This window comes from Pantherophis guttatus, chromosome 1 (assembly GCF_059756535.1).
Source record: "Pantherophis guttatus breed Tessera chromosome 1, ASM5975653v1, whole genome shotgun sequence".
NCBI classification, from domain to species: Eukaryota; Metazoa; Chordata; class Lepidosauria; order Squamata; family Colubridae; genus Pantherophis; species Pantherophis guttatus.
The window spans coordinates 151,629,713-151,656,804 of NC_142063.1; the positions used below are offsets into that span (position 1 = coordinate 151,629,713).

The 27,092-nt window shown below is 39.7% G+C and overlaps 1 protein-coding gene across 2 annotated transcripts in view; it reads left to right on the forward strand.

Moving 5' to 3' along the window:
* The window catches only part of CERS6 (ceramide synthase 6), a 112,474-nt gene that overhangs the window by 44,835 nt on the left and 40,547 nt on the right, over positions 1–27,092 (forward strand). For both annotated transcript variants that reach the window (XM_034426834.3, XM_034426825.3), the window contains exons 3-4: positions 5,838–5,968; positions 16,162–16,219. In XM_034426834.3, coding sequence (XP_034282725.1) covers positions 5,838–5,968; positions 16,162–16,219 — 189 coding nt within the window. The remainder of the gene's footprint in view (positions 1–5,837; positions 5,969–16,161; positions 16,220–27,092) is intronic.

A 27,092-nucleotide genomic window follows, 5' to 3' on the forward strand; every position in this document is an offset into this window, starting at 1 on the left:
GGCAAAGGGACTATAGGGAAGAATTGTGTCATGATTCTCCATCACTTCACAGTGAGGCTTCGCTGGAAGGAGAGGAGGAATTAGGTGAATTTGAAATGTCTGGTGATGAGGGACTTGGACAGGATAAACCAGCATACACTGGCTTGTTCCGCCCTCATCTCTTTAAGACATTATTGCTTAAAGCTAAAATGACTGCTAATATGAGTCAGATGGACAGGTCTACTGCAGACCCTAAGGACTCTCAGGATCTTTGTGCCAGTCTCTTTACAGAACAGGTTTCTACTCAGGAAATTATTCCTTCTCCAAAATTTTTTGTAAAAGTAATTTGAAGACAATGGGAACATCCTGTCTCTATTCAAGCACCTAGTGGCATGGATAAAAAGATGTACACAGTGGAAAAGGAGCTTAAAGAGCTCCTCCAAATTCCCACAGTGGATTCTCCCTTGACTAATTTGGCTTCTACTGCCATTCTCCCTTCTGATAATGCGGAAGGGTTGAAGTCTGAGGATAGGAAGGCTGATTTGGCTGCACGCAAAACTCACCAGGCTGCAGCTTGGGCAATTAGATCTGCTACAGCAGCTTCATTCTTTTCCAGAACATCCCTCTTATGGTTAAAGCAGATGCAGGCCAGGATCTCCCCAGAAGACGTTTGCCTCCAACAAGTTCTCAGTAAGCTGATAGCCGCAACGGAATATACAGCCAATGCAACTATTAATGCTGCCAAATTTGCCTACATTGGCGTTTAACGTAGCATCCAGACCCTTGTTATAGTTACGCTAATGGCAGGCGGATACCAGGTCCAAGTGGTGCCTGGCCGCAGCCCCCTTTAAGGGAAATCAGCTATTTGGAGAAGTGTTAGATCCCATCCTTGTGGAAGGGAAAGATTAACAGAAGGTTCTGCCTCAGCTGAATAGGAGATATGATAGAAGACCTACTCCTTATTACCGTAGGCAGCCCTTTCGGAATACTGAGGCAGGATTCCCCGCCTCCCATTTCCATAGGCAATATTCCCACGGGGTGGACAGATATCAGGACAGGTCAGGATTCCGAGATAGATCTAGGCAGCCACAGCCACAGTCCAGGCGGCCTTACAGAGGTTCAGGGGGACGCCCCTACCGCCGTTCCAAATGACTCATGGACTCAAATCCCTATTGGTGGCAGGTTAAAGATGTTTGCCGACCAGTGGATGGATACCACCATGGACGCGTGGGCCTTACAAACAGTGACCCTTGGACTAACATTATAATTTTGTTCCAGACCTTCTCGTTGCTTCATTCAATGTCCTGTGCCCAAGGAGGCCACCAAGAAGGCCATGATGGAAGCCGAAATTCAGCACTTGCTGGACATCAAGGCCATAGAACCGGTACCAATTGGGCAAAGAGGTTTAGGGTTTTACTCCGTACTCTTTCTAGTTCCCAAGAGCTCGGGCGGCCAAAGGGCAATATTGAATTTAAAGGACCTCAATGTTCACATAAAATATAAGAGGTTCAGAATGCAATCCCTTCATTAATCCTGGATGGCCTCAGGCAAGCAGATCTTTTGACATCGATAGATCTCAAGGAGGCTCAGCTCCATGTGCCCATAAGGATATCCCACAGGAGGTTTCTCAGGTTTGCTTTCGCAGGCCGCCACTGGCAATACCGGGCCCTTCCCTTTGGCCTTTCCTCAGCACCACGCACCTTCACCAAATTACTGGACATGGTAGCGGCACGTCTGAGGGCTCATCCCATCCACCTACAATGTTATCTAGATGATGTTCTGATCTAGTCATCGTCTTTCAGGCAGGCAGAGCTGGATCTGCAACTCATGCTCCAGACTCTTCAGGATCACGGCTTCTCAGTAAACTGGGAGAAAAGCCATCTGATCCCATCCACCAGGCTTGTCCATTTGGGGGTGGTGATCGATACTCAGTTGTCCCAGGTGTTCCTGTCACAAGAGCGAAGGGACAGTATAAGAGAGATGGTAATGCAGATTCAGGTGTGAGACTCAGTACTCCTACTGCTTCTTTCCCAACCATTAGGGGAAATGATTTCTTGCTTAGCAATAGTTCCCTGGGCTCGTTTGCATACCAGAGCCTTACAGTGGCTCCTTCTCTCCAGTCAGAGGTCAGGGCGCAGGAACTCATTGTGCAGAATCAGAGTTCCTCCACAGGTGTTTCACTCCTTGGATTGGTGGAAGTTGAAGGCCATGGAGAAGGGTTGCCTGTTCTGGAATCCTCCCAGACTGGTCCTAACATCAGATGCCAGTCTCTTCGGCTGGGAGGCGCACCTGAAAGCCAATGTAACACAAGGGCGATGGTCTCAACAAGATCTACGCAACAATATCAATTGGCTGGAGCTGAGGGTGACCCATCTGGCGCACCGACATTTTCAGACCAAGCACGTTCTTCTGTTAATGGACAATGTCACGGCCAAGGCGCATCTCAACCATCAAGGGGGCACTCACTCCAAGATGCTCATGTGCGAGGCGAGGAAGTTGTGTCTCTGGGCAGAGAGGCACCTACTATCCTTGCGGGCGGAACACATTGCCGGGACGTCCAACTCAACAGTGGATTGGTTGAGCCGAACGACAATAGACCAGTCCAAATGGCGTCTTCACCCAGATATCTTCTATCTCATCATGGTTCGTTTCGGGACCCCGACTCTGGACTTGTTCGCCACTCCCCAAAACACTCACCTGCCTCGGTTTTTCACCAGGTTTTGGACTCCGGCGGCCGAAGGGATCAACGCCCTGCGTTGCCCATGGCCGACCTAACTACTGTACGCCTTTCCTCCCATCCCCTTACTCCAGAAGGTGATCAGGAAAATCTTGGAGGAGGAGGCGGAAGTGTTGTTAGTAGCTCCGTATTGGCTGAGGCATCCATGGTTCGCCGACCTGATGTCACTATCAATATCTCGCCCCTGGATATTACCACCGCACGAGGTCACCCTCAGTCAGGGGTCCCTTCAACATCCAGACCCTCAGTGGCTCAAGTTGGCCATTTGGCACTTGAGTGGGAGACTCTCCGGAAGGAGCGTTATTCCCCTGATGTGATCTCTACCATTCTGGCATCTAGAAAAGCGTCGACAGTCAGGATCTACAATGCCACCTGGGCATCGTTTTGTCGCTGGTGCACTAGGGTCAAGAGATGCGACCATCTCTCAGGTCCTGGATTTCCTACAATGGGGCCTGAAAAAGAGACTGTCCACGAATACACTTCGCCGACAGTTTGCAGCTCTGGTGACCATTTTACCAGGTGAGGGGCCTGTACTGCTCTCCCATCATCCAAAGGTCCGCAGTTTTTTAAAAGGAGCTGCCAACTTGTTACCGCCAACAGTTCATAGGTACCCATAGTTCACCTTACCTCCTTTCGAGCCCTTGCGGACTACTACACTTAGACTATTTACCTTTAAAGTTGCTTTCTTAGTGGCGATTACTTCTGGATATCAGAGTTGGCGGCGCTTTCAGTGCGCCAGGACTTATGTATTTTTCACCCGGACCGTGTCATTCTCCATTTGGACCCTACCTTTGTGCCAAAAATAAATTCCTGGTTCCACAGGGCACAGGAAGTTATTCTACTGGACTTTTGTCCCAATCCACAACATCCAAGAGAAAAGCGCTGGCATACATTGGATGTTCACCAGCTTTGAAAAGATACATTAAGCGGACAGCACCTTTTAGGCGGACGGAGGCCTTATTCGTGTCATTCCAGCCCACTTCGATGGGAAAAAAGGTATCACCATCTACCATTGGATGTTGGCTCAAGGCGTGTATTGCCTTAGCTTATGAACAACAAACTCGTCCTGTGCCCCGTTGCATAACAGCGCACTCTACTCGAAGCGCGGCCACCACGGCGGCCTGGGCTACGTAGGTATCAATTTTGGAAATTTGCAGGGCTGCCACTTGGGCTTCCCTTTCTCCATTCGTGAGGAATTACAAGCTGGATCAGTACGCATCTGCAGAAGCAGCGTTTGGGCGGCGTGTCTTACAGAGAGTCCTGCCGGCCGAGGGGACCCTGGACCAATCTGTATCCCTCCCAACATCAATTTAGCTTGGGTATATCCCATGCTTGGACTCTCCAAGCAGCGCACAGGAGAATGAACATTGGACTTACCTTGAACGTTCTTTCTATGTGCGCTGCAGGAGAGTCCAATCTCACCCTGGGTTGTGCTGGTCTGGGGTCCAGGAGTGGTTATTTTTCCGATTAGGACTGCGTCTTCTCTGTTTCCAGTTTCGTTGGAAAAACTGAGGCTCAGCTGGAAGAGGAAGGCGTGGTCAAAGAAATTCCAACTCAGTGATGACAAGTCAGACTAAATTAACCCGTGCTTGGACTCTCCTGCAGCGCACATAGAAAGAATGTTCAAGGTAAGTCCAACGTTCATTTTCCCCACAAATGATCCAAGTGCTGCTATTACATAAGATGGGATCTGAGAGATTGGATATATTTGTGGCTCTAGTGTGAAGGGTGTGCTTACTAATTAGGCAAGACATGTTTGACAGGAGTAAGAAAAGAGGGAAAAAGCGTTTGGACTGAGTTGACTGGAAAAAAGCTTTACAGGTAGTCCTTAATTTACGATCACAATTGGGACCAAAATCTCAGTCATTGAGCAAAGTGGTTGTTAAGCAAGACGCCACGTGACCACCTTCACTCAATTACCACAGTCCCAGCACTCCCAGGAAACAAAGGATTTCCCTTCTGCATCCACTTGGGGAAAGCTTTTATTGGGCTCCAGGAATGGAGTTAAAATCCTGCAGCCCAACGAAGGATTTGCCTCCTATGGATGGAGAGAAGGGGAAATCCTTTGTCAGACTGGACATTACCGGTCTGGGATGGGGGGGAGGGGAAATCTCAGCTCATCATGTGCTGGGATGCTGCAACATCCAAAATTTTAAGGACCAGTTGTAAATCTCTATTTACAGCATCATTGTAACTTTAAGATGGTCACTAAATGAGAGGTCGATAAGCGAAGTCTACCTTTATTATTAACGTGTTTTTATTCTCCAGAAAAGGAATTCGTAGAATTGTGAATCTTCCATGAAAAAATAAGTTAGTATTTTGTGATCATTTTGTGAGATGGGTATCCTGAAGCTGTAAAGATAAAAATTTTTTAAAAGTGAAGCAAAAATAAACAAGTGTGGGTAGCCATTCCCATCATGGAGCTATCCAGAGAATTTGGTTTACAGGTCCCCGAATTTCTAGCCAATAGGCCCAGTGGAAAATGAGTGAATTTAAAAACAACGTCACAAAAAGCAAGGCAAAAAAGTGTTGAGCTGTATTCATAATAAGTGGAGCAAATAAGGCATCAAAATTAGCATATAATTGAAAGCATGATTTAACAGAGTATTTGCTATTCCCAATAGCGAATACTCTTATTATTTTATTATTTTATTAACATTTAAGGACCACCCAAGCAACTTCACAGTGTATATTTTAAATTAAAGTAGGGTAACGACAGAAAATTGTCCATGGAATCAAAGTATGTGTTATGGTGGTAATTTCTGTCATTGGCACGATGGCATTTTTTATGCAAAATGCAGAAATCTAGAGGCCTTAATATTCTTTAATTACTTGTGTCCAGGTCATATGCAGCAGTTTGATAATGACACGAACTACACAGCAATAAAAACTGAACAGGAATCTAGCAATTATTTAACTTACATAAATTGTTTTATAGTCTGGATAGCAAGCCGGCATTTCAAAGGGCTTCCCATCTCCCGTCCCATTTCCCCACCCCCACCCCCCACCCCCGCATGCATAACTTACTGCTTAGTTTTGGGGAAAAGTACCAATTGGAATTTTGTGAAGTCTCCTCAGAAGAGTAACTTTTTGACTCTTTTTATTATTATTATTTTGAAAGCATCCAGACGAGAAGAGGCTGGAAGGGCTATCCAAGCAGCTAGACTGGGATGTGCGCAGTATTCAGCGCTGGTTTCGACAGAGACGCAACCAGGAAAAACCAAGCATTCTTAGGAAGTTCTGCGAGAGCCTGTAAGGAATTCTTTTCCTCCTCTTTGTTTCTATTTTTCCTCACTCCTGTCTTGATGGAAGAAAAGTCTCTTCATCTCAAGTCTCATGGATTTTTGGGCATCACTGCAATATTGTATATTATTTGTTAAAACGGATAAAATCTTTTCCCTCTTTTCAAATTGCTTTTGTTCAATATAATTGAAACACATTTTCTTTGGAAGCATAGAAGTAAGTTACAGCTCTCTAAAGAAATTGGAATCCAATAGAATAAGGATTTATTTCCCACATTTAAACACAGAATCAACTATTCTACAGAAATTGCTGTAAAAGGTTATCTTCAGTCATTCTTAGTAGACCTTCTGTGATCGAGTAGTAGACCTTCTGTGTATCGAGTAGTGTGGCTGCTATGATTTTACAATCTGTAAAGTCAGTGGAACCAAATTTTATGTGTGTTTTTTTTTAAATTTACTTCATTGTTTTAGATGTAGAGGCTTTAAAGGGCAGGAAATAAAGACATAAAGTCCCTGTCAAAATCTAAAGTTCTCTTCTGAATCAGACTGCTCTCAGTCTCTACTGCCACAAAGACGTTAACTCGCTTCCTCTACAGTACTTAGAAGGCAGGACTTAATGTTTATTCCTTTCTTGTGGAGGAAAATTTCTCCATTCAGTCTTATGCTCTGCATCTGTAGAAAATAGCAGCTTCCCACTGGATCCACATATTTAGAGAGGAAGGATGATGGCCCTGACAGAGATATGCAGGAACCCAGAGGTGGGTTTTAGCAGGTTCTGACCAGTTCTGAAGAACCGTAGTGGAAATTTTGAGTAGTTCGGAGAACTGGTAAATACCACCTCTGACTGGCCCCATCCCCATCTATTCTCTGCCTCCCAAATCCCAGCCGATTGGGAGGAAATGGAGATTTTGCAGTAACCTTCCCCTGCTACGCCCACCAAGCCACACCCACAGAACCGGTACTAAAAAAATTTGAAACCCACCACCACCACATTTTGCCTTGGCAAAAGATGCATTTTTTAAAAGTCCAGAATGAGATACTGTTTAGATGCAGCTCAGGCAGATGCCTCCCTGATCCACTGAGCTATAAAAAGAAGAGGTACAGCGCAATCAGACTTGCAAGTATCTCTTACAGACTATCTCAATAAAAATGCTTTTAGCCTTCATTCCTGGACTGCAGTTTCATTTGGTTTGCCAGACCTGTTAGCTAAAGACTATTTGACAGATCCCAGCTAAGGTGTATTTCAGTGTACCATTGAATCAAAAGTATCTTGAGGCAGAGATTTTAGAGAGGAGGGTAATTTAAGAGAACTAGTACATGTCATTGATACTTTTTTTTTACTGTCTGAAAAGATTTTTATATTTTTATCAGGCTCTAGGGAAGGGATAGCTTCTCCTTTGCCTACTTTATCTCAGTAGCATCAGGCATAGCTTGCTGATTTTGGTTTCGTTTCAAAATATGAGTTGAATTTTCAATCAGAATTTTAAGTCAATGCATCCAAAGAAGGAATCTGGGCAGAAAGTGTATTTAAAATTTATTCTGAATTGTAGTCTATCAACGTCAATTGGGGCAAACATTATTTTGTCTATTGGGCAGTTGGTTGGCAGCAGTCTTTCTCATTCTGAACCATCCAGCAGCTCTTAGACATATGTGGCTGAAGAGCATGACAGAAGAAACCAGGGTGATGACACCAATAGACATAGGGATGAGGGTGTTTCACATCCATCTGTATCTGTCCATCTTAAATTAGATGAATCAGGGACAGGATGTCCCAAAGGTGCTTTTTTTACGAAGCAACTGGACTTTCTTGCTTTTCTTTTGAAGACGTTTCAGTTTTCATCCAAGAAGCTTCTTCAGTTCTGACAGGATAGTGGGGAATGGAAGGATTTATATTCCTTGCATCTTGAGGGTTGTTGAAGAACTTGGAGGTTTAACTGTGTCCTCAGGGTCACCTGAGTAGTGCTCCTGGTTCCTGTAGTCTGCAATGTTTCCTCTGGAAATCCATTCCTACTCCCACACCATTCAAAGGGTATTCATCCCAAATTGTATAGTGAAAAGTCTGTAGAGATTCTCAGTCACTCAATCTATACAATTTGCTTTTGGCAAAGGACACAGATTGAGGACACAGATAAACCTCCAAGTGCTTCAGTGACCTCTAAAAGGATGCAAATTACCAGCTGTCTGCAAGGAATATAAATCCTTCCATTCTCCAGTATCCTGTCAGAGCTGAAGAAGCTTCTTGGACGAGAAGCAAAATGTCTTCAAAAGAAAAAACAAGAAAGTCCAGTTGCCTCCTGAAAAAAGCACCTTTGGGGCAACCATGACTTGGATGACTGAGAATCTCTACAGACTTTCAGGGACAAGATGCTATAGTAGTCCAAGGCGCTATCTATAAATGCACATACAAGTGTATATAGCCCCATTTAAAAAAAAAATTATATGCCGCCCTTCTCTGGAGACTCAGGGCGGCTTACAATGCGTTAAGCAATAGCCTTCATACTTTTGTATATTTTATACAAAGTCATCTTATTGCCGGGTCCTCATTTTACCTACCTTAGAAAGGATGGAAGGGTGAGTCAACCTTGAGCCTGGTGAGAATTGAACTCGCAGTAATTGCAGGCAGCTAGAAGCTAAATACTACCTTTTAACAGTAGCATTAGTCTGCTGCACCACTCAGGCTCCTTTATACCCTTGTATATAAAGCCTTGTGAAAATAACAATAGCAGTTACACTTATATACCACTTCACAGTGCTTTACAGCCCTGTCTCAATGGCTATCAACATATTGCCCTCAACAATCTGGGTCCTCATTTTACCCACCTCGGAAGAATGGAAGCTGAGTCAAGCTTGAGCCTGATCAGATTCGAACAGCCAAACTGCAGGCAGCCGGCAGGCACCAGAAGGAACTGCAGTACTGTACTGTACTCTAACCAATGCGCCACTGTGGTTCTTGAAAAACTACATGTCTAATGGTATTTTCAAAGTACTACACACTCTGTGTAGTAATTAAGTATCCTAGTCCACATATAAAAGCCTTCTAAGGCAGAGACTCTACATTATAATGCTAATACCTATTATTTTATACCTAAAATAATAAATGAACATTTGGAACACATGCACTTATGAATCAAACAAGCTGTTTGCCAGAACAACAGGAGTTGCATCAGATAGTTTCATTCTAGGCTGGACCACCCTGTGATTGCATAATAATGTCTTCTTCATAAAATGTACAGGAGCATAACTTCTGTGCAAGCTACAGAAATTCCAGATTGTTCCTTAATTATTCAGTATATCTTTAGGTTGCCCTGCCAGAAAAAGGCTGCTTTTTCATTTGAACATTCTTGCTAGTGCGAGGGGTTTATAATATTCGTGTCCTCTCTGTTTGCTTCCTACTAAGTAACCTGGAAAACAGCAGAAGAAAGCTGAAAATTTAATTTATATGCATCCGTTTATAATCAACAGTAATTGTCCAATTATAAGAGCCTTGGTGGCGCAGCAGACTAAAGTGCTATTAAGCAGCACCAGCTGCCTGCAATTACTACAAGTTCGAATCTCACCAGGCTCAAGGTTGACTCAGCCTTCCATCCTTTCGAGGTAGGTAAAATGAGGACCCGGATTGTGGGGGCAATAAGCTGACTTTGTATAAAAAAAGAACACCGCTGGGGGGGGGCGAAAGCCCTACTAAACAGGTATATACAAAAGTATGAAGGCTATTGCTTAACGCATTGTAAGCCGCCCTAAGTCTCCAGAGAAGGGCGGCATATAAATTGAACCAATAAATAAATAAACATACAATTCTTTCACAAGCCTGTGAGAGCTTTAAACTCAATCATTTTTGTCCCATGTCTGTAAAGGAACTTAACTGTCATTAACACAAGCCAAACTATCAGTTACTTGCACACAGCTGTAAGAAAAAACAACAACATAAGATAGAGAAGATGGTACTCCTTCTACCTTCCTCTGTTGCTGTTTTTTTCCATTATCATTAGCTTGGCATTAGCTTGCTCTGCCAATGTTGGTGGGATGTAGTTTTCTCCTTGGTAGTTCCTTGATTAGGGTATCATTTTCTTCATGATTGTCTGGTATTAATGTCTGCTCAAGAGGATATATTTTGGTCTTTTTGTTTCCATAGCTTTTTAAAATAGTATATAGTATATTATCTCCAGTGGTAGGATTCAAATAATTCAACAACTGGTTCTCTGCCCTAATGACCAGCTGGGTGAGTGTGGCCATGGTGGGCATGGCCAGGGGTATAACAGGCAGCACTTGGCTTCCTGCACCCCATGGGAGCAAAAATGGGTATGCGGGGCCGTGCCACACACCCCCATGCCCCATTTTTGGCCTAGTAGGCTTCCCTGCACTTACCTGGGAGCCAAAATGGGGCATGTGGGGACTCCTGGAAGGGGAGGGGAGGGGCGGGGCCAGCCAGCAATTTAAGAACCGGTTCGCCTGAACCGGCCCGAACTGGCTGAATCCCACCACTGCTTATCTTCATGAGTCTATTGATGACTAATTTGCCTAAATGCCAAGCCGCCAAGAATTCTCTAGCATTTTTGGATTTAGTTGGTTTACGGTGATCACAGTTTCCATTTGGAAAACTTGATTTTTTTTTGTTTTTCTTTGAAAACGTTTCATGGATGAGAAGTTACATGTTTTCAAGGAAAAACAAAGGAAGTCCAGTTGCCTTTTTAAAAAGTACCTTTGAGACAACCATGACCTAGGTGACTGAGAATCTCCATAGACAGTCTAATTGGAGGCAAAGAACATTTGGGCTCAGGGCTGAAGGGAGAAAAGAATGCACAGGGACAGTTCAATTTAAGGAAGAGATTTGTCCACTTTCTCCTGATGAAATGATCATAAAAAGTGGTTACTGTAGAAGGACTGGAATTACTTCTTGTTTTGTAACATATATAGAGTTTATTCTACCCATTCAGTTTCGACAAAACTCCCTAATAGTGATTGGAAGGGAATGGCAATGTCATGTGTGATATGGAGTAATTCTGAATCTGATTGATCTGCTCATTTAGTTCAGTTCACTAAGCCACCACTTCACCTGCTCAGTTCATTATCTTAATATTCTAAAAAAATGTAAGCAATTACTTCAGGACAGGAAACTGGAAGGCCCGGAATGTGATTTGTTAAGAATAGTAATCATCTTAATACAGGGCTGGGAATCCTTCAGGGAATTTCTGAAGTGTAGCAATGTGATGGTATGTGAGAAAGATTTTGATACTAAGCCAAGAGATGCTGCCAAGGGAATGGGCAGAAAAGAGACAGCATAGCTTGCAAGTGGATAGTGAGCAGGGCAAGAGGCTCAGAAAAGACCCTCCCTAGTTTCCTACCTCTAAAGGAGATTTGTACTTTCAGGTTTGCAAGATTGATATTGATCTCACAGGGTAAACTGGATAGGAATTATAATCAAACAAACAAATTCTACTTTATTGTAAAGCTACGTTGACCGAATCAGAACCTCTCATTCTGAAGAACGCTTCCCTGCCATCTGAAGCCAATCTTCTTAACACATAGGTATATATGAGTTAAATGACACACAGGGGAAAAAAATGATTGGAAAATCCTAACACAGCACAGAGTGGAGAAAATCATTGCTTTCTCTCTTGCTAAACGTTTAAGCAAATGGGAAAACCTGACGTGTTCTGTTATACTTTAGCCACTATTTGAACTTTTTTCAATAATTAACTTGTGCTTTACTTGGCCTAGGAATCCCATCTTCCCATAATGATACTCATTATGGTCCTATAGAAACTCCTTAATCCTTTGAAAAGCAGGTTATGCTCGCAAAGTCACATCTGTATAACTTGATAAAGCATCATAATGCAGAGAAGCTGAGGACTGGGCTTGTAGCTGTTGTGAGGAACTGTTAGCAAAGCGCACACACTAGAGTGTCAAACTTGCGGTGTCATGGCGGTGTCATGTGATGTATTGGGACTTTTCCCCCTTTCGCTAAACCGGGTGTGGGCGTGGCCAGCACGTGATGCATCTGGCCTGCGGGCTGGGAGTTTGATAGCCCTGCACTAAAGGAAGTAAAGCAAGAATAAACTTCCTTTCGCACATGTCTATTGCCATAACTGTATGATGAGAATTGTCCACAACATTGGTTGAAATTGAAAAAATACTGCTACAATAGCAGCTTGTAAGAGCTATGGTGGTGTAGTGGTTAGAGTGCCGTACTGCAGGCTAACTCTGCCCACAGCCAGGAGTTCGATCCTGACCAGCTCAAGGTTGATTCAGCCTTCCATCCTTCCGAGGACGGTAAAATGAGGACCCAGATTGTTGGAAGCAATATGCTGACTCTGTAAACCACTTAGAGAGGGCTGTAAAGCACTGTGAAGCGATATATAAGTCTAAGTCAGTGGTTCCCAACCTTTTTTTGGCCATGCCCCACCTAAGCACATTGGGAACCACTGGTCACATGCCCCACATTGGGAACCACTGGTCTAAGTGCTATTGCTAGTGCTATTGTTACATCTGGCAATGTAGAAATGCTTCTTTTGTCTTCTGGAAGCTTTTATTTGAAACATTACAAGTGAAATGCTCTAATCTGAGGATGATGGAATTGTGGCAAAGGACATCCTAGGCCAGCTATTTTCTTGCATATTTTCTGCAAGAAAAAGATCCAGCAGAATCTTTCCTAGAACAGTAATATAAATTTTTATGAAACTTGAATCGTTCTCTTCTGAATGCTGACAGCCATTCAACAAAAGAATGATACAACAGTGAACAAAATTCAAAGCTATTTGCACTCTTACTTAGTCAGCTTATATCTTTGTTTCTGGTGCACCTGTCCAATCATTTTGTATTTATGGTGTTTAGCATAGGAAAACGGGGGGGGGGGGGGTTGTTAGTAAATTATGCTCAGATGTTCTCAAAGCTGCATAGGAATAATGCAGATTTAGGGAATCATTCATCTCAAGTAATGCTATGATCATTAAATATTGAGAATCTTTATCAGAGTTCAGTCAGCTAGGAAATCAAATAGACACGTGATGAAGATTTCCAACTGCATTGTGTGTATTGCTTTAAATACTTGGATTAGAATCATCCTTCCACGGTGATATTTTTCATATTCTGTCAAAAAGACTTGTCACGTACTTTAATCTGAAAATTCAGATTTTATACATCATTCTAGCAGGTTATCAAAATATTAAGGAATTTTAATTCCTGCTGATGAACAAAAAGAACTGATCTATTTTAAATGTACTATTGAGAAGTAAAGTTGTCCTAGTGAACCAAAGCTATGCTACAACAGAGAAAGAGGAATATCAGAGTAAGTTACATTTCATAATTTTCTCCTCATGTAGATACTTATCATAAGGTCTAAATAAATTTTTCAGGAATTGTAGTCTTGGATCTTTTGCATAATGGGTTGAGTTTGCAGATAAGAATGATTTGCTTCTTTTCTCACAAAAATAAAGATATAATTATAGAATTAATTGGTTGCTTAAGATGAACGCATTCAAACATACTTTTTAGCTTTACTTAGTCCTACAGAGGTAGTCTTAAAGTCTTAAATAGATGTTAAGAAGAAATAATTGCAGATCTCTACTGTGCCCCAATCTTACTCCAGAATCGCAAATTTTCAATAAAGGTGTTGAGAGGATCAGGGATTACACTCATCTCTAAATTTCAGGATTTCTTGATGTGGTTCTTTTAAGTAGAACAGTGGTTCTCAACCTGTGGTTCTTGGAGGCCACGATATTGCCTTCATTTCTCTTTCCGTCCACCCACTTTTTAAAAAAAATTAAACCCCTTTTCCTCTAAGATTAAAAATCAGAAGATGAAGATAGTTACAAAAAAATATGAAACTAGAAGATCAAATACGACTGAGGGAGTAAACTGGTTTTAAGATTGTGAAAAAAGCAAAAGATTTGGTTATTATTATGACGAATATAAACTGTATATTACTTCAAAATAATTATGTCAAGTCAGGGACTAGGAAGGAAATGAAGGACATATAAAAAAACTTGAAAACAATTAGATCCAAATAGAAACATTGATACAGAGGATTTTAAAGATTAATACCATGTTTCCCCGAAAATAAGACCGGGTCTTATATTAATTTTTGCTTCAAAAGATGCATTAGGGCTTATTTTCTGGTTAGATCTTATTTTGGGGAAATACAGTACTAAAGTCACCCATCTGGCTGACAATCTTAACTGGGGCTTATTTTGGGGGTAGGGCTTATATTACAAGCTTCCTGAAAAATCATGCTAGGACTTATTTTCTGGTTGGGTCTTATTTTTGGGAAAACAGGGTACTTAGTTGAAGTATTAAATATGAACTGTGGTGGTGGAGTGGTTAGAATGCAGTAAATGGGACAAAACTCCCTTAACTAATATCTCACTTAGTAGCAGAAATTTTGGGCTCAGTTGTGGCTGTAAATTGAGGATTAACTGTATTCTTTCTGTGAAGTAATACTCTGTAATATTACTTTTGACCTTCTCTACTGTCAATTTGAGCTGATGCCCCCATGTTCTTTATTTTTGCTTAATGTTGAAAATACTGCCTTCTAGAATCTTATTCACACCCTTAATATATTTAAAGGTTTCAATAATGTCACCTATTTCCCTTCTGTTATCCAGGCTTTAGTTCCTCCAATCTCCTGATATGTTTTGACCCTCACACCTTGTGGCATTTTTGTTGCCCGTCTCTAGACTTGCTCAATCTTATGTCTTTTTTTAAGTGAGGTCTCTGGAACTGGACACAATATTTAGATGTTTTAGGCGTTTGATTAGAATTGTACATATAACTGCTGAGAGAAAGATTTCTTACATAAATTTTTCATGTTTACTGTTTCATTTCTGTTCTGTTGTTTTTGTTTTTTATCTCCTTTTTCCCCTTTCCCTTCTCTCTCTTTTTCCTTTCTTTTTTTCCCCTTTCACATTTACTTTATTATATGTTTTTCTTGAATGTAGTTCTTATTACGTATGTAAAAATCTTTTAATGAAAACTAAAGAAAGGACAAAGGACAAAGATGGACTTTGTAATCGTTAGAATTCAAAACTGATATCGAACAAAGGGTTTCTGGTTTGCATTCACCAAATGAAGTGAATGAATTAATTGCTTTAATATGCTTGCATTGATTTGAAAAGATTACTGCAGTCACAAAGATTATTGTGGAGGCAAATGTCTTAACATCAGTGATAAAAACAACAATGCCTTGAATGCTAAGCATATTTCTCTATTTTTGCCTCTAAGATGGTGTCACAGCTAAAATGCAAGGTGGTTATAATAATGACACACGCATCATTAAGTTGAATTAGTGTGCTCAGGGTCATGTGGTGCAATCCAGATTTTATTTGTAAACTTTCTTGCCTGTTCCAGTTCATTTAAATGCTAGTTTATTAACATTCCCCCTTTCCCCCTTTTTACTAATATGAGGCAGGTTTTCCCATGCTGATCTTTCTCCCCTTTTCCCCAAGTACTATACAGAGTTAATCAATACTGGCCTATTTCCCAGGCCCACTGGATTGATTCTTCAAAATCAGCTAGGGAGCCTCTCCTTGTGGATAGCACCAAGATGACTCATGGTTTCTCTTAAAACTACCTAAGTTGATGTTATTTTGAATGTGTTTGTGAATGAAAGAAACAGTCTATGGTTTCTCTTGCCCTCTACTGCTTTGCATACATGGAACCTTGACTCCAGGAATTCTTTTGTATTAGAGGAAATTTCTATTCCCCCTGAGAACCACAATAGATGTAATTTAACCAGCGGGATGGTAGATATGAGTATATGAGGCATGTTGCCCCTGGTTACTTGCTTTTGGGCATATTCTCCTCTGCCATTTTTGTGGCCTTTGACCATGGTGATTTATCAAAACTGGAAGTTGAAGGCCAAGGCTTCTAACAAACAGTATACTGCTCTAGGATAGGCTGTTTTAGGCCACTTTGTTAGCAGAAAACACAAATTTAGGTTGACTTCATTTAAATACATTTTATTGTGGTTATGAAATAGTGCTTTATTGGAGAATGAAATCCTGTATTCTGCATTTAGTTGGTATCCAAACGAACTTGGTTCCTCTTGTTTATTGATACATGCTTCTAATAATCAATGCGTTGTTCGATGCAACAAATGGGCACTTTGGAATACACTATTGTGGACATTTCTACATTGTTCTGTATCTTGAATTCTCAAGTTTTCTTACCACAAGGTTGTTAAGATTATCTATTTTATATTATTTGCAGGTGGAGATTTACATTTTATCTTTACATATTCACCTATGGATCCCGGATCTTAAAAAAGGTAAGATGCTTTGTCTTTGAGGCTAAATCAAATTGTTTCATGGTATTGCTAATAATAGCCTTATGAATATTTCTAAAGAATGTAGTGGTTAGATGGCCTAGACATTGATATTTGAATATAAATCCTTGTACGCCCTGTTTCTTGATCTGGCCAGCCTTGAAAGGTTGATATAAATCTTGAAAGCCTGTCCAAATATCTCTCTGTCTGATCTTCTAATAAATAAAAGCAGGGCAGGATTATTTCTTTCTCACACTTTGTTCCATATCTGCACTATGCACTATTTTATTTGCACTGGATATACTACTATAATTTGCACTGTACAGTATGTACTATCCATATACCATACAGTACCATATGGATATGGCTGATTTTGGACAATCACTTTGAATAAATGACTCAATAATTGCATGTTTTCAAGAAAGGTTTTCAAGTAGCCATATGCCATGGAAATATTTTTACAGTTTTCTCTTCTTTGTTTTTTTGTGTTTATTTTTATATTTCCTGAAATAAAATAAGTATCGTTTCCCCAAATTATAAAGATTTGGTTCAATCTAGTGCAGGGGTGTCAGACTGGTGGTCCGTGGGCCTGATGCATCATGTGCAGGCCACACTCACCCCATCCGCGAAAAGGAAATACGTCACGTGATGGCAATGTGACGCCACGAGTTTGACACCCTTGATCTAGTGATTCTTTGAATGCAGGGTTATTTTTAATACATACATGATACTTTCATTCCTTTTGCTGGCCATAGTTGGCCTGTAAACCTTTTAAGTTGGTTTAATGGATGCAACCTACCGAGTGGCCTGAATTTTGGAAGACTTATTTTAAGACCGACATACCTTTTGGAAGACCAACATACTTTGTCAAAAATACATCTCATTTAGATTGGAAATGTGGTATTGCAATGCTGTAAGGTACTGCTAGAGACAGCTTATGTAGAAATTGAGGAAGATCTTCCAGGCAATCAATATTAGCCTTCTTGCATCATCAACATGAAACAAAATGTGTAGAAATTCAAAGACAGAGAGGTCATAATAACCACCAATTCTGTTCTTCACTCATTTAAAAAAAATGGTTAAAAAGCCCTCCCTGAACACACTTCTATTAATTTATTAGCTTGCTTGGATAAAAAAATAAAATAAAAGGTGGACAGGATTTTTTAAAAGAGACAATATCCAATAGTAAGACCTAAAGACAACATCTCCTGAACTCTAGGTAGATTCCTAATTTGGAGACTGTTGCAATCACATTCGCATGAAGCCATTTTCTTTAATAACATGATTCAGAATTTTTAAATTGGCTATAAATATAGATTGGTTGATTGGCTATTTTAAAACTATTTTATATATGCAAAAGATTGTGTCATATTGCTCTGCGTGGTATGATTTCAACTTGACCTCCTCAATCTTACATTGGTTGTGTTCTTTCAAAGAAGTAACTGCATTTCTTTGCATGCTGCAAAATTAATATGACTAGCTCTAATTTGATATCTGTGAGATTACATAGATTTCAGGAACCCCTAGTTTTTTCCCTATATGCCTAGTCAAATGTGTCTTAGGAGAGCTGAGCATCTTTTGATAGCAGGACATTGTTTTGTTTGTTTTTTCATTTTGATTTATATAATTGAATTTTCCCGTGAAAATCCCCATATCTTTGCGCTATTTCACCACTTGCAATTAATGTTGCAAAATATTCCTCTTCTCTTAAACATATCTTTATTCAAAATAGGATTTAGGGACCATGTCAGATTAGATAACCAGATAATTAGATTAGAATTATGACACTAAGCCTTTCATGTTTATACGTCTTTTTACACAATCTGCAAAGGCAGATTTCACTGCAGATTTTCTGGAGTGAAAAAAAAGTGTTCCATTCCTTGTAAAAAAAAAATTGGTCATAATTAACCTACTCAGAAGATTTTGATATTTTTCAAAAGACCAGCCATTTAGGGCTGGGATAAAAAAGGGAAGATGTGTAACAATTTACTGACTTTGGGCCTTACAAAGAATGGGAGTAGGGAAAGTATATAGGAGAAAAATCTTTCATTGTTCTATATTCCTGCTCCCTTCACTGATCTTGGAGTACTGCCTGTCAGAAACAGATTCTACTATCCATTCAAACAGCTAGGAGAAAATGCAAAAGAAAAGTAGTCATGACATAGAATCTGCAATGTTCATAAGGAGATGATTCAATCAGATTATTTGCCCATAGAGTCCAGTATGGAAACGGTTTTCCAAAGTCTCACATAAGGATTTCAATCTGGAATCCTTTCCATGCGAAGTACACATTTTAGTGGGGCTTCCATAGAAAACAGTAGTTTATTGTACAGACCCTCCCAGAGATTTTAAGGCATACCTAGGTACAGACACAGAAAAATACTTTCAACTTAAACTCTTAAAAGACGAAAACTACATTTTTCACGAACTGGTAATTTAGTGGCAAAACGAACATAGCGCCAACATAATAAAATCATAACATTCCCAAGTTGTAGATAATTCACAGTATAATTAACTAGAGTACCTGAATTATCTTCAGAAAAACAAATAATTACAAGTCAATTTACACCCAAGGCACTGCAATTAATCTTATTTAAAGTCTCCAATTCTCATGCAAGGATAAGCTTAAAGTTACTGCAGAGATGAGATAGCCTTAGTAATGATGAAGAGCAACTTGTATAGAATTTAAATTTCTACTCCCAAAAGTGTTTTTTTTCAGGAGGCAAGTGGACTTTTTTGTTTTTTCTTTTGAAGACATTTTGCTTCTCATCCAAGAAGCTTCTTCAGCTCTGACAGGACAGTGGGGAATTATCTATCCTGTCAGAGCAGAAGAAGCTTCTTGGATGAGAAGCGAAACGTCTTCAAAAGAAAAAACAAGAAAGTCCAGTTGCCTCCTGAAAAAGCACTTTTGGGACAACCATGACCTGGATAGCCTGAGAATCTCTACAGACTTTAAGCTTCTACTATTTTTAAAATCTTTATTCTAGCTTCTATTCTTTAAGGAAAAAGAAGTAGGATTTCTTTCCTTTCCCATATCAGACTGTATGAGCCCACTTCTCAGACCTGACTGTTGTAGGTACCTCCGCTGTTCTTACAAAACAGTCTTGTCTGGTCCCAGGTTCCTTTTTCCCTATCTTGCCTGCTTCAGTCTTCAGATTAAAGAATCATTTTTTCTATCTCAATGCAGCTGAGTAGAGACAATTAGTGTCACACAATTAACTTGTGCACTGTAACAAAGATGCATCAAGGAGGACACTCAAGCATTAAAGGGGACAATAACGTTGGATATCCTTATTCAGAAATTGGCAATCTCACTAGATTTTTCCCAAATTATATTTATATTTGCATTTTGTTAGAGGGATAGGTACCTGGATCTGCATGAGAATTGTGTGGTACGCTTGTTGATTCCTAATCTTGTTTTATTAGATATTGAATGGTCTGATACAATAGAAAGATAAAGAAGCCAGAATGTTGTGCTACAGAAGTGTCCCATTTATAACTGGACAGGTGTCAGGAATGGGATAGTAATCTCAATTTCTATCTTAGAAATATATAATAGTAGTATCAACATCCACTGAAAGATTCTAGAGAATCAGATGGTGTAGCCTCCAGTCCCTTTCTCAAAGACTAACCATTATAGCAATAGAAATAGGCTCAATATCAAAATGAGGCCTGTGTTCGGTTTAAACAGATGTGAAAATTAAAATGTTTAGAACTTTAAAACTTCTAATCAGTTTATTGCTCACATTCCATAAATGTATTCAGTGTCTTCCTTTTATATGATGTCTGAATTAAAATGCATATTTGTGTTCTGACAACAGGACTTAGTCAGAAAGCATCTGGAATAACCCAAATTGGTACCTCTGACTATATTCAGAGATGCAGCTCTATTGCCACTGAATTAATCGAAAAGCCCCCAAACATCTTGAAGTTGTTATGTCTTCCTGAGAAGTTGTTAAGAATCAAGCAGATTTGATTCTCCATTTGTTATATGCTGGAAATTCCTTCTGCTGAAACTACAACCTGTAGCAATGTGTGGCATTTCTCAATTGTTGTGAAGAAATGAGCTACAGTTTTTACAGGAAACAAGTGGAGTAATATGGTTGGGCATAGATGTAAGAAACATGGCCAGACAGGTTTTCTGTATTTTTGTATTTGAAAATACTTCTATATGAGGGTTACACTTTGCCTATGTGCAGCAAAAAACTTCAGAGCAGTGGTGAAATCCAAATTTTTTTACTACCGGTTCTGTGGATGTGACTAGGTGGGCATGGTGTGGCTTGGTGGGCATGGCTTGGTGGGCGTGGCAAGGGAAGGATATTGCAAAATCCCCATTCCCTCCCCACTCCTGGGGGAAGGATATTGCAAAATCTCCATTCCCACCCACTGTGGGGCCAGCCAGAGGTGGTATTTGCTGGTTCTCTGAACTACTCAAAATTTCCGCTACTGGTTCTCCAGAACCTGTCAGAACCTGCTGAATTTCACCCCTGCTTCAGAGTAACATGAGAGTTTCTTGCCTGCAACTGTACACGCTATTAGCCTAAGTCAATTTAGGAAGCAGATTGTACTCTCAGAATACAGAGTACAAGGATGTCCCAGAGGTGCTTTTTCTGGAGGCAACTGGACTTTCTTGTTTTTTGTTTTGAAGACGTTTTTGCTTGTCATCTAAGAAGTTTCTTCAGCTCTGACCAGAAAGTCCAGTTACCTCCTGAAAAAGCACCTTTGGGACAACCATAAACTGGATTACTGAGAATCTTCATAGACTAAAGTAGAAGGAATTTTTTGAACCATTAAGAAAGTTGAGCACTGAAGAATTGATGCTTTCAAGCTGTGGTGTTGGAGAAGACTCTTGAGAGTCCCTTGAACTGCAAGGAGATCAAATCAGTCAATCCTAAACGAAATCAACCCTGACTGTTCTTCAGAAGGACAAATACTGAAACTGAAGTTCAAATATTTTGGTCAGCAAATAAGAAGAGAAGACCCATTAGAAAAGGCCCTGATGTCGGGGAAAATAGAAGGCAAAAGGAGAAGGGCACAGATGATGAGATGGTTAGATAATGCTATTGACATGGTGGGTGTGGGTTGGATAAATTCCTGGAGATAGTGGAAGATGTGGCGGGGGCTGGCATATTGTGGTCTTCGAGGTTCTGGATGACTGGACTGAAGAACAACAAAATCGTCTTCTAAAGGTCTCATGAGGAAACAAAAAAACATTCTTGGCAAGAAGATCTAACCCTAGATTTATGACTGAAAGCTTCATCTTTCATCTTAATAGGTCATCTTAATTTAAACAGGTGTTCTTAGTCCTGAGGCGCTCCAGATGGCAGATTAAGCTTTTGAGAGGCACACCCATTTAGAGCAAAAGAGAGTACGTGCATTCAAACTGACCCCCTCACAGAGCTTCCTTACAAAAATATAGGCTTAAATCCTTTCCCTGAAAGAGATACATCTATACAGATCCACCAACACCATTTTTTCCATTTGCTATCCTGTGATTCTCCCGTTGCTCTATCATCCAACTCCAACTTCTCCACCTTGCTTCTTCTGCTCCCACAATTTTCTCCTTGCTATGACTGCTGTTACTGCCTCTCGTTGTTGCCCTTCATCTTGCTTTTGCCACTTGCCAGCTACGTATCGTATATGCCGTTTTAAAAAGGCGGTTTTGTTACCTCTATTTTTCTGGCTATTTATTTGTTGATCTGAATTACTGGCTGATACTTATTCATTCTCTGTCACCCCATACAACAATATTGTCCTTCTTCCATTATAAAGTTTCACAGGCTCTCAATTGACACAGTAAGATGAAAAAAAAGTACACCAGCTTTGAGCCTATGATTCATCCATACATTTTGCAGGAATTCCACCAGTCTTTCTGGGTGAACATTTAAACATAAAGACAGGCAATTTGATTTTTTTTTGTGGGGGGGTCGGTCTGAAATTGTTGACTGTTCTTCTACCTTGAAGCACAGAATGGCAGCACTAAATTTTGAATTTTTTGGAAACCCAGTTTGGTCTAATGATTAAGGCATTGAGCTAGAAAGCAAAAAACAGTGAGTTCTAAAATTGCATTAGCCATGAAAGCCAGTTGGATGAATTTGGGCCAGTCATTCACTCTCTCAGCCCAATCTACCTCACAGGGTTGTTTTTGTGGAAGAAATAGGAGGAGGAAGGAGTATTTGATATGTTCCCCCTTGTGAGTTATTTACAAAAATAATAAAAGTGGTGTGTGTGTGGATGGGCAACAATATAAATTGGATTAATAACAGTGTTGGGTTGCCCCTGGTTCACACCGGTTCTATAGAACCAGTAGTAAAACCGGCAGGAGGCCCCGCCCACTGATCCCAACATCATCAAAATACTTCTGCGCATGTGCAGAAGAGCGCATGTGTGCACGAATTAAGCGAGCGCGCTAGTGCGCCCCACTGCAAACCAGTAGTAAAGATAACTAAAACCCACCCCTGATTAATAAATAAATAAAGATAAATTCTCAGAAAAAAATCCTTCTCCCTATTAATTTTTCAGAAACATTTCCATGATGCTCAAAGAGGCCATTTTGTGAAATTAGCAAAAATGCTTGTTATCTTTTATGGTGAATGAATGCTTGTTGTCTTGGGGGGTTTTTTAGTAGACACTTCAGTTCTGCAATCATTCCCCTTATCCAACTTGGAGATTTTCAGTGATTGCTCTAAATACATTTCAGAAACCAATAAATTCAATACATTATTACTGTGTTTCCCAAAAAATAAGACATGTCCGGATAATAAGCCCAATTGGGCTTTTCAGTCCATGCGATAATATAAACCACCCCCGCAAAATAAGCCCCCCCACCAACTACTTACACACATGCGTAGCCGGTCCTGCCATTTCCTCTGGTTGTTTGCCATGCAATCAAAATGAGTTGAGGCGAGGCCGGAGGTGGGGGGGAAGAGAGGGACATGCCCTCCCCTCCCTGTTCTTCATGCTGGCTGAGTGACCCAACACATCCCACCCCACTGGCTGCTTCCCTTCCCCGCCGTCTCTTTATTGAGAGGTGGGGCAGGGGAGAAGCAAGATGTGTGGAGTGAGATGTGGCTTTAGGGATGCAATTTGGGAGTGGCAGGTGGGGCAGGCAAGAAGTGGGTCGCAGATCTTACCTTTCAAGCACCGTCACTTTCCTCACCGTTGTGTCCAGGGAAACACGCTGTAAAAGAAAACCTCGCGAGTTCAATCAAACTTCTCAAACTCGCGAGAAGGTTCAAGGTTCTCTGTCTTATTTTCAGGGAAACACAGTATGTATGGTTATGGTCACGCATTCATGAATATGTCACTGGATGCAGAGGGAAACTTCATTCATTTCTGAAGAATGAATATAAAGTATAATACTGGTGGCTTAAAGGGTGTAGAATAGTATACAAACTGTAGACCTCTCTTGTCTGACCTCAGAGCTACCTGAAAGCACAGTTTCCAAAAAGTAGCAGGAGAGTTTCTTTTAAAAAATATTAGAAATTACAGATGAAAACGTAAAAACTAAAAAAGCCCAAAAGAATAAAAAAAAGTGCAGAAAATAAAAAAAGAAAGTTAAAAAAAGAAACAAGAATACATAAAGTAATTATTTACCCCTTCATCAGAAGTATAAACAATTTTAGTAATTTATCACTTTGTCTTAAAATACACAAAAGTATTTTGTATGATCTCTTCTTCCATATTCCATCTCTTACCTATTAAAAAATCCCCTTAAGCCTTTTCATTTCATTCCTCATCAGCAAAAGTCCATTAAGGATTACCAGAGTTAATAACACATCTATTTGAACCTGGATCAAATAAACCAACTCTATATTCCTTCCTTTTCCTTTTAACAATTTTGATCTTTAATTCCTTCAAATATGGCCGAGAAACTTGATTTTATTTCATGTTTTCCTTGTCCCTCCTCAGAAAATTCTTAAAAGTTTTAATGTCCCTTTTGTAAATCTAATATAAGAAAGTTATCCATGTCACTCTCTTGGTTTGTTATTTGTATACTGCTTTTAATTATTAAGATAGATGGTTTCTTTTTTTTATTTTTTAATCCCAAATTTATATTTTTATAAATAACTCAAGATGGTGAACATATCTAATATTCCTTCCTATTTCTGTTTTTTCCCACAAAAATCCTGTGAGTACATTGGGCTGAGAATCATCCAGCTGGTTTTCATACCTAAAAGGGTTTCTAAGCTGATACCCTAACCATTAGAACAGAGTCTCTACTTTGTATGTCCAGTGTAGCATTTTTCCCCATATCATGGTTGTAACCTATCATTCTTAGATCCACTTTCAAAACAGTCTCAATCATGGCAGATAAAACTTGTTCTTCTTCCATAACATCATTTAAATACAATCTATCTATAGGGACAATACTCTTAAATTAAATTAAGTTCTTGCTGTACGTTAAAATATTTTGTTCGATACTGTACTAGTAAATCAAATGTAAGTATTCCTTTCTTTTAATTGTAATCTTTAATTACTTCTGGTTTCCTCTAGTGCCCAACCTTCAAGGTCTTATCCTGTCATGTTTTTTTAAGAGAATTCAAAACAAAAGAATTTTCCCATGGGAAGGATCCTTACAATTAATTCCACAATTTTATTTGAAATCCATCTGGACTTCTAGTCCATTTGTAACTTCCCAAATCAAAGCTTTAAGGACTCTTTTACAGTTTTTTTGCAAAAGGAAAAAATAAGTCCTTAAACTTTAAAACTTCTTTTGCTATTGGTTGAATGAAACTTAACTGGTGCTATAAAACTTGTTAATCCAAAGATTCCTTGTAGCTGAAAAGGAGTTAGCAAGCAATTTCCAAAAGGGATTAGAAAAGTGATTAGAAATGCAAGCTCAGTGTCTTACTGAAAGGCACCCAACATGGTTTGAGCAATGATGGCTCTCCCTCGTCTCCTCTGGAGAACTTGTGAGTGACCTCAAGACCTTTCCTTTTCTAGAGAGGAATTACAAAAAACTAGTCTACTTGTCAGCTCTTCCTTCCACCAACTTCATCAGTATGCCATTTCTCCCTGGAAGTCAAAAATGTCTCCCATAATCTTAAACAAGAGTCTTCCTTTTCCTCGTCCCCAAAAGCAAGTACTGAATGAAACCAAACAATCTTGGTTTCATCTACTTGGGTGCTGCTGCTGCTTACTTACTTGTATGGTTCTTGGAAACCCTTCCCCTTGGCTCTTGTTCTCCCAAATCATATTAAATTTGCCCTCAATACCTAATAATCATCCACCCCTAAACTAAAGGATTCAGAAAGAATTGGACATGCTGGCAAAAATGGATTAGCAGCTAAAATATAAGAGTAATATGGAATTAGTGGTTTTTGTAGACTCCTCAGTAGCTGCATCTCTTTTAGCATGAAGAAAGTTTAAAAGTTTCCAAAAGACACAGATAAATTGCAGTGGAAATGTGCATTGTGTTTGGGAAATGGGAGACTAAAAATGAGCAAAAAGAAGCAAAACTGTGGCTCCAAATACAGTATTTCTTAGTGACCCCAGTACATTTCTCAAGGATAAACCCCTTAATAAGAAATTATAATAACAGTTTAAAAACAGTCTTATCATTATGGTTGATCACACAATCAGCCGGATGTTTAGACAGGATTTGGCACCTTTTGCTCCACCTATTGAGCCCTTCCCAAATCACTAGCAATGGCAGATCTTGTTTCATAATATTACAGGTATTGTTGCAAGATGTAAGTTGTTCCAAATAAAGCTGCCTTTTGCAATGATTGATTAATGATGATTTTATAATTGCTGATGATACTCAAGTGGTCCTCCAGATGTTTTAGAATTGCACCCAAAGCAATTCTAAAAACCTTATTAATATTGGTGTTATTTTTGGTTCTTTTGCCAAAGTCATTCTATTTTCATATCTTGATACTTCTTCAATTCTTTTTCTTTTATTCTATTATTCCCTGGTATTTCCACAACAATTATCCACCCTTTCTTTTCAACCACAGTTAAATCTGGTGTGTTATTAGCCAAGACTTCGTTAGTTTGTATTTGATAACCCCACAATGTTGCTCATTCTTCATTATTGGCACATAATTTTATATCATTTTGGTAATTGTTTTATGTCATTGTTTATAATCATCTTGCACAATCTGAGTACATAATCTCTCTCTTCTGCTTCCCTACTTTGATCCTTTGAAGATTTCTTTAACTCTGGCCTTAATTGCATGAGTTCAAATAACTTGCTCTTGTTGATAGTCTGGCCTGAGGTTCTGCCTTGATTTACCTTTCCAATAAGTAACCGAGTTGGGGGATCATTAAAAAGCAGTTTATTAGGGTACCCTGATAAAGTGGGATCTCCCTATGAAAAGGAGAACCTCAAGATCCATCTTACATTTCTTTTTATAGTTAACACAACAAAGACAAATGGAAGAGGAAAGAAGGTTGGACAAGATAAGAGTAACCCCTCCTTGCACTTTTTCTTATCAGGAGATCCTTCTGTAAATTATCTTTTCAGTTTAGGAATGTTAAAAGCTATCTAATCAATCCATACAACCACAGGATAAAAGTTTTTTTTTTACATTCCTGTCTGTAATAAGCCTGAACATAGAAAATAATTCAAATTAAAAGACAAAGGAACTATGTTAACTAACAAATTACAAAGTTCATGTCATGTGCCCCTCATGTGCAGCTAAAACCAAGACTTCAGTTTCTTTCTTTCTTTTTCTTTGACATTCCAGTTGTCAGCCATTGCCAGGTTTTAACTTTATCCACTTTCTCTGATATCTTTTAGAGAAATTGATTATGTAATGCTTTTCCTTGCCAACATTCTATGCCTATTTTTATTATTTTATTCTGATTTTCATATTTTGTTCGTGTACATTCAATAAGATCCAGTTTTTAACTTGCATCAATGCTTCTT